The 8,906-nt window shown below is 37.9% G+C and overlaps 1 protein-coding gene across 1 annotated transcript in view; it reads left to right on the top strand.

Annotated features, from left to right (window-relative positions):
• Nucleotides 1-3,416: 3,416 nt before the first annotated feature.
• The window catches only part of ITK (IL2 inducible T cell kinase), a 76,618-nt gene continuing 71,128 nt past the window's right edge, over nt 3,417-8,906 (top strand). Inside the window, exon 1 of the mRNA XM_032259557.1 lies at nt 3,417-3,695. Coding sequence (XP_032115448.1) covers nt 3,558-3,695 — 138 coding nt within the window. The 5' untranslated portion in view covers nt 3,417-3,557. The remainder of the gene's footprint in view (nt 3,696-8,906) is intronic.

Genomic DNA, 8,906 nt, shown 5'->3' with positions numbered 1-8,906 from the left:
TTTTTGAGACAGAGTCTCGCTCTGTTCCCCAGGCTGGAGTGCAGTGGCGCCATCTCAGCTCACTGCAACCTCCGCATCCCAGGTTCAAGCGATTCTCCTGCCTCAGCTTCCCAAGTAGCTGAGATTACAGGTGCATGTCACCATGCGTGGCTAATTTTTTGCATTTTTAGTGGAGACAGGGTTTCACCATGTTAGCCAGGATGGTCTTAATCTCCTGACCTCATGATCCACCTGCCTCGGCCTCCCAAAGTGCTGGGATTACAGTCGTCTTTTAATTTAAGAGTTCCCTTCTGACTTATTTATTGTTGTTTTGTTTTGTTTTTGTTTTATGAGACAGAGTCCGGCCCTATTGCCCAGGCTGAAGTGCAGAGGTGCAATCCCAGCTTACTGCAACCTCCACCCACTGGGCTCAAGCAATCCTCCCACTTCAGTCTCCTGAGTAGCTGGTACTACAGGTGTGTGCCTGGCTAATTTTTTGTATTTTTTGTAGAGACAGGGTTTCACCATGTTATCAGGGCTGGTCTTAAGCTCCTGGGCTCAAGCAATCCACCCACCTCAGCCTTCTAAAGTGCTGGGATTACGGACATGAGCCATCCTGTCCGACCCTCTATGACTTATTTGTTACTGATACTGTGTCATTTCTCCTTAATATGTTTTTGTGTATTCTGGATTTATCCAATTGCACCTCCACAGTGTCATTTGTGGGTTCATTTATCTCTTATATTTTCTGTAATCTCGAATTTATATATCGAAGTTTAATTAGATTTGTGTTTGATTTTTGTTTTCTCTTGGCAAGACTTCTGAGTTGGTGATTTTTGTGTACTTCCTCTTGCGTCACCTCAGGAGACATACAATGTCTGGTTGTCCTTCTTTTTATTTTATTTTTATTATTTATTTATTTATTTATTTAAAGACAGGGTTTTACCATGTTGGTCAGGCTGGTCTTGAACTCCCGACCTCAGGTGATCCAACCGCCTTGGCCGCCAAAGTGCTTGGATTACAGGCGTGAGCCACCACGCCCGGCTGGTTGTCCTTCTTTTAAGATTAATCAGTGTGTTACAGTGTTGTCAGCTTCATATGACAGTTATCCATTTTCCTACTGGCTTTTTGCATAATAATTTTAACAGCCATTGATGATCATTGCCTACATTTATTGTTTCATTAGCATTGCAAAACGATGATATTCTATCACTCCTTCGTTGTTTAGCTTCTCAGAAAAAAAAAGTCTTCCTCATTAAATACTTGATTATTGAATTGAGAGATAATTCTTCAAGAAAAGCAAGAAATATGTTTTATTCTTTTCCTTTGTTTCCAATTTTCAGAATTACAAGTTGGTTCTTCAGCATCTTCCAAAAGTGATCAAAAGGTTAGGATGCTTTTTTCAATTCTTTTATGAACTCATTGTTTTAACATTTTTACTGTTCTTTATTTCATGGCAATTATTATTCCTTTTGATACTTAAATTGTTCCAATTTTGGCAAATGGGAGCTCCTTGAATTTGGCTCCTGTGAAGTGAACTTTTCAAAACCAAAAGAAACAAAGGGACTATTTGTTTTTGTTTATGTTTTCCTTAAAAGGAGAAAAAATATTGAGCCTCCTAAGTTTACATTTAAAAAGATGGCAAAGGCAAATCTCAGTTAGTGGGTTTGAAGGCTCTATGAGAAAGAGAATAAAATTACTTATGATGGCACTCCATGGAAACTGAGCAAATGAAAGCCTCCTAACTATTGCAACAACTACCAATGATATTTTGCTTTCCTGGATGAGAACACTTTAAGAAGTCAGTAAATCTTTTCATCTGAACCAACCAGGTATAAAATGTACTTTTCTCAAACGAGTTTGTAGTCTAGCTTGAGAAGATGGCACTGAATTATCTAGGTTTGCTCATAGTGACAGAAACCCCAAAATAACCGAGACTTAGATATTAAAAAAGGTAATCCACGGCTGGTGTGGAAGATCCATGGTCACCAGGGTGCCAGATTTTTTCTGTCTTATACTCCACTGTCCTCAACAGTGAATTTCCACCTCATGATACTAGATAGCTGCTTCAGCTCCAACTGTCACCTCAACATTCTAGTCAGAAGGCAGGAGGGAAAGGGAAAGAAAACGATGACAGATCCCATTAAGGAAATTTCCTAGAAGTTGTGAACACCACTTCTGCTATGTTCAGTTGGTCAGAAGACAGTCATACAACTACACCTAGCTACACAAGAGAGGCTAAAGTTGTAGTTTTTATTATGGCTGGCTAGATGCCCAGATAAATGTCAGGGATTCAGTTACTCTAGTAAGAAGGAGAGAGTAGATATTTGGGAAAAGTAGCAATCCCTGCCTCAAGCCTATACTCAGAAAAAATATATATTATCTTGTTTGGGCAGTGTATTTCCACACATATGTCTTAAAATCTCAGAATGGAAGAGATCATTTAAAATATACCCGTACCCTACTCTCCTGGGTGTCTTGATTATGCTGGGAATGTAATATATAATATAAAATTAGGCTGTTGTCTGGTAATTTACATTTAAAAATAAACATTGGAGAATTTCACTCCTATACAGCAATAATGATTGCTTCGTTTATTATTCATCCCTACCCAGTACATGCCATCTCTGCTTACACTAAAATCTCTTGATTATTAACATGGTAGAGGTAAGTATCACACATTATACTTTATCTATGTACTAACTCTAAGGCAAGATCCATGACTAGCACCCACCATTCATAAAATGTATGGGATTCAGTCCTCCAAGGACCCTCACAAGGAAGCTAAGGATCAGAGAAGGCATAGCTTGCTCAAAGAAAAAGTGTAGTAAGGGACAGAGCTGGGAGTCCAACACAAGTTTGTCTGTTTTCAAAGCCCATGTGTATACTTTGTTTGTTATGCCATTCTGAAGGATTCATTTATTTTTCACATTTCCACAAAATGTCAGTGTAGAAAGGCAGTCATCTATATGTAGCATTGAGAAATTTCTACGGGTTTTAATTTAAATCTTAAAAACTAATAATCTTCAGCAACATATTTCTTCATTTTCATATATGAGGAGTTTGGCTCATTACCTCTTTTACTTGTCCAACCCAATTTGGTGATGATCTATTGAACAAATTTTTCTTAAACATCTTTTCTTATGTCTGAAGTTTGCTGAGTGTATCATGGTAAGCAAAACCACACATAGTCTTTACCCCCTGTGCTACATGTTTTAACTGTTGGATGGATTAACCCAAGAACTAGAAAGATTAAACTGTAATCCTTGCCATAATTCTGAGTCTACAATTCTTCAAATATTATTTCAAGCCATATAGCAAAGGGTGTATGCATTTTTTACATATGCCTCTTGGTTTTGTGAATTTTGAAAGGATGTGGTTATGGCCTTTGACATCAGAGGAGAAGCTCTGCTATGTTGGCTAAATGTTGATAGAAAGATAACGTTGAAAGCAAGTTGCCCTTGAGCAGCTTTCTGAACATCAACTGCCTCTCCATCGCATTCTTTGCCCCAAAGCTCTTTCCTTTGGTTGTGCTAAGAGGTGATGCCCAAGGTGCATCACCTTTCAAGAACTGGATCATGAACAACTTTATCCTCCTGGAAGAACAGCTCATCAAGAAATCCCAACAAAAGAGAAGAACTTCTCCCTCGAACTTTAAAGTCCGCTTCTTTGTGTTAACCAAAGCTAGCCTGGCATACTTTGAGGATCGTCATGGGGTATGTAAGCAGTTTCATTTGTCTTTTTTCACATAATATTTTATATTTGGACTGGGCTGATGCAAATATATATACATGGCATAAAATAGAAAACATGAAACACCAGCATGCCTGTTATAACAACATAAAAAGTATAGTAAAAGTAATCAGAGGATAAAGCAATATATAAAGCAGTCTAGAGGTGAAATGGTGGTGATAGGCGATTTCAGTTCTAAAAACTATTTAACATTTATCAGCTTTTTCCCCCTGCAAGATTATGTTTAATTTTAAAATTATTAATAACATTTTAGGTAGCAAATATTATGATTAGATAAAACTTGAACTTTCTATGAAACATACTAAATTTAATGAAACATAGATTAATACAATATTAGCATTGGACGAGATGATCTACCCCAGCTTTCTTATTTTTTAGTGGAAGAAACTGTTGTTTAGAATGGTTAAGTGTTGGGTTCAGTGTTAACGTTTTCATGAATTTAACTGTTTGTCTCAATACTCGTCACTTGCCCAATCTTGGAATAAGATTCTCCAGGCATTTCATTGTCTAAAGTTGTAAGGCACAATGGCAAACCTCTTCATCTTTGGTAGACTTCCTAGGACACCAGGGTTATTAAGAACAAACTTTCTGCAGTGCAGACCAGCGATTCTTACCCAGAAGAGTATGGCTGCTTAGCTAGGTCAGTCTGCCTCTACATCTAAAAATAGTCTCATGCTTCTTAACATCAGTAGTAACAAAAGCAACAGGAATAATCTTAATAATGTAGTTTGGTAGAAACAAGAGTCAAGAGACCAAACTCTACTTCTCAGTAGGTGATCCAGCCTGGACAAATGTCTACCTCCTATTTCAGGTTCTTGCTTTATAAAAGGAAAAAACTGGAAATAACAACATACAAGATCCCTTTCTTCTTCAAAACTTCTTTGTTTTATGCAGTGGCTCTTGTTTAGCCCTACTCTGCAATCTTTCAAAGCATGTTTGATTTCTTACTGTATGATTATATTATTTTTACATCATTAGTGGGGTAGGACAAGAATTATCACATATTTTACTGAAGGGAAAATACTGTTAGGTACCTGATGGTCACTTAGAAACAAAAGTGCTCCAATTCTTTGTTGGGGCCTGACTTAGTAGGTGGAGGCATGAGTTTGGGAGTCTTTGGAGTGCCAGGCTTTAAAGCATTTAATGAGAGGGAGCTCCAAAGTAGGTCAGGCTGGGTATAGAGCCTATGGATGCCTCACCTTTTAAAGTTGCAGGTGTTGCATGTCTTTGGTGAATTACAGAAAAAAAAATGTTGCAGGCAAAATAATCCTGCCTCTTTGGAAGTGAAAAGAGTTGTTTGTCTTGTTATCAGACTCTTACTGATAACAGTTTACCAATCAATCGGAAAACACATGGAATTATGTGCAAGGCCTCTTTGCTAGGTGGCCAGGAGCCCAGGTTGTGAACTTGGAGGATTTATCGTGTAGAGCTAATAAATCGCATGGCGTTACTCAACGCGTTTTTGTGAATGGAACATTTAAAGTTTTTGTTTCATATTGAAAGAACAATCATGTACCTTTAAATGTTTTTTCAAAGGCCGTTTTACAGTTTTCGCCAGTTTGTTTTTCTGACTCAAAATAGTACCATCTCATTTAGTTAGTACTAATAATTCCTTAGCCCAATTGCTATTTGTGAACTGTTCGTGAATTCAGCTCAATATTATTTGCAAATAATCACAAACCAGATGACCTTAATTCAGAATTTTATTGGTCATAAGTTGCATGTAGACAATGTTGTAAAACCACCCTACTTCTTTATCTGAGCATTATGAAAATTTCCAAGACAATTACTTCATTCTGGGGAGACCTAGGCTATAGTTTCTAATACTTCCATGTGAAATATAGAGTATACATGTCCAAATATCAAATTTCTTGTTTTCTAATGCCGATATTTTATACTTATAAATAACATTTTAAAAGTAATTATTTATTTATTGTAATTATTTTAATAAATAATTTATTAAATTATTTATTATTTATAATTAATTATTTAATCATTAATTAGAAATTTATCCAAGGTCACTGAAAAAAGTAATATATGTGAGTTATTATTGTTCATGTCCTATGTATAATACATCATTTAGGGCCACGAGTTTGCACACAGGAGTGCATTAATATTACTTAGAAGTAAATAACATTACACTTGTGGAAAGAACATTTTCATCTTCAAATTAAAGCCTCCATTTTCCATCTGTAAAATGGGTGTGATCATAGCACCCATTTCATAGGAAGATGGCAAAGACTCAGGTACAATGTCTTTAGGCTGAACTGTTTGAAATTATTTGGTGGATCAAATATCAGATATTAGCAGTTTCATACAGTTCAACTTAATATATTAGGTACTTAGCACAGCCTTGTCAGCTGGTAAGCGTCTAGTAAAAATTAACCATTATTTGTGTAGCTTTCATATCTCTAAAAAAGCCAGCAGAGTGGCATTATTTTCAAATGATGGGAGATATTAAAGGATTCTTTGATGTCAAGCTAAGAGCAGGGTCCTGGATTCCTTCTGTTCTGTAGCTAAATACAAGCCTGTGGGGAGATATACATGCATCATGAGCTCTTGGGTCAGTTATAGCCCCTCTTAGGGTCTCAGAGCTTCTTTTTCTCTTTTCTCATTTGTAAAATTATGATTCTTGCAGTTCTCATATTCTATGAATTTACAACACCATATGAAAAATAACCCTTCTACATACTCAAGAACAAATTTGGTAATTCTGGAAATCAAGTATGTTTATTCTAACCTAAAAAATCATGCCTATTGAGGCTTTTACTGGAACATGGATTTAATTCTGGTGTTAGATGGCTGTTTTCCCTATTGGGATGTGCAAGTATGTTCAAAGGGGCCAAGAAGCACCTTCATCTTGCTGGAGCAGTATGGAGCAAAAAGAAGCATAGATTTGGCAGGTGGTGGCCTGCAGACAGGCATGATTTCAGATGCTCTCCTGTGCCTGCCAATTTTTTCCCAAGTGGTCCCTGATGCCTAAAATTCTATGACAGAGGACAATGAGAGATAAGAGCCCGTGGGTGTTCTGGTAAATGTTTAGGAATCCGAGGATGGGGCTTGTTGGGAAGCCCTGATTCATAGTGTGTTGCCAATTCCTTTGGTGTAAATACTCCCATCATGGCCCATTTTAAACTACCAATGTGATGTCTAATGGTTTCACAAATTCCTGAAAATTTAACAATTAGCTCCCCCAGGCCAGTACAAGCCAAGTCCAGCACACCATCACCAAGCCTAAGCACAAATAATTCTTGGAAAGGTAGCCACCAACTAAGCAGCATACTTAGTTGCACGTGACTGATATCAGATCCTTTTCGATGGTAAAAGGAAAATGGAGAGCCTCAGGCACTTTGAGTAAGCACAGGATGGAAGAGGCAGCCTAGATGGGAATAAGCATCATGGATTGGTATAGCTTGTGTGGCCAGTTAGAGCTGGATTCAAATCCTGCCTCTGTCACTTTCTAAATATGGGATCTCGACAAGATATTTGACCTCTTTATGCCTATGTCCTCTAGACCCCAACACTACCTACTTCAAGTAATGTTGAGTATTTCATGGGAAAAGTATGTTATAAGCTTTTTACCAATCACTGCATGGTAAGGTGATTATTACTCACAATTTTGCCCAAGCACCACCTTGATCTTCTGAAAGCCCCTCTGGAGAACTGGAAAGTTTCTCCTATTTTGATGACTCTTTGCACCTTAGGGATCAAGTGTGCTGTGCTCCTTACGGTACAGAAGGCATTATCATTTACATGGAATAAGAGAAACAGTCAAATTACCATTCCGATCAGCATCTGGGTAAGGGTCTCCACTCCTCACAGCCTCTTCCCTTTAGCCTGGAGTCTGATCTAGCAACAGAATTATCTCCTGCAGCAGGAAATCAGAGATCTGGAGAGACCGATGGGGTTGCAGGAGGATTCTATTTAAATGATCACAGGCTCAGCGCATTTGCTTCTTAATTCTGAGCAAAGGATGAAGAAAATGGCGTTTTCTTTGATGCACCTGGGTGGTACAGGGTGACAAAGTAGGAAGCAAGTTTACAGAAGCAGAACAAAGAGCAGTTAATTAATTTGTGACATATCTTGTGATGTACTTTACATTTCAAAAGTAACGTCTTGAGAAACACATTTTGCAGTTTTGAGTTTATCTGTTTTGTGACTTGCAGCTGATCAACAAGAAAAACAGGAATTTTTAGATGCCTGGGAACTTTGTTAAGAATGTGGGAAGGTTAGATAAGGTTCAGTGCTTTGCAGGAAGGCAGTTATTCTGCCTTAAACAGAGCTGGGAGGTATCATATTAAACAACACACAACACAGCAAAATGTCCTTTGTCACATAGCAACTACAAATTATAAGGTTTTGTTTTACTATTATTGCTATTATTTAATTTCCTTCTTCACTCCTACTTGCAGGAAGGGAAGCATCCTTTCTAAATTAAACATGGCAGATGGGAAAGATGATCCCCTTTCCTTGCTTTGGAAAGCATTACTGCATAGCAGAAACACTGCCTCTGGTGTCAGACAGATCTGACACCAGATCTGTGTCACAGCTCACATTTGATCTGTGTGATTTTGTCTACATTATATAATGCTGTGCAATCCTCTAAGGAACGATTTATGTTTTTAAAATAATTAAACAAGGCCAGACGCAGTGGCTCACACCTGTAATCTCAGCACTTGGGGAGGCCGAGGTGGGCGGATCGCTTAAGCCCAGGAGTTTGAGACCTGCCTTGGGCAACATGGTAAGACTCCATCTCTACAAAAAAAAAAAAAAAAGAATGAAAAAAAAGAAATTAGCCAGGTGTGGTGGTGCATGCATGTAGTCCCAGCTACTCAGGAGGGTGAAGTGGGAGGATCCATTGGGCGCAGGAGGTTGAAGCTGCAGTGAGCTGTGATCAAGGCACTGTAATCCAGCCTGGGCAACAGACTGAGATCGTGTCTCAAAAATAAGATAAAATAATTGAACATTCCTTCTTGATCTTATTAATCTCATTTCCTTTTAATAAGACGGAGGTCACCTTTATTCGAATAAAATAGTAACTAACATTTACCGAGCACTTACTACATGTCCAACACTGTGCAAAAATGTGAATTATTTCACCTAATCATTACCAACACCCTGTAAGTTAGGAACTAATATTACCCCAATTTGTAGGTCAAGAAATTGAGACAAAA

Source organism: Sapajus apella, unplaced genomic scaffold (assembly GCF_009761245.1).
Source record: "Sapajus apella isolate SASKATOON/1434 unplaced genomic scaffold, GSC_monkey_1.0 scaffold110, whole genome shotgun sequence".
In the NCBI taxonomy this organism is placed as follows: domain Eukaryota; kingdom Metazoa; phylum Chordata; class Mammalia; order Primates; family Cebidae; genus Sapajus; species Sapajus apella.
Note: the sequence above shows the minus strand (reverse complement) of the source record. Positions and strands in the feature narration are given on the sequence as shown.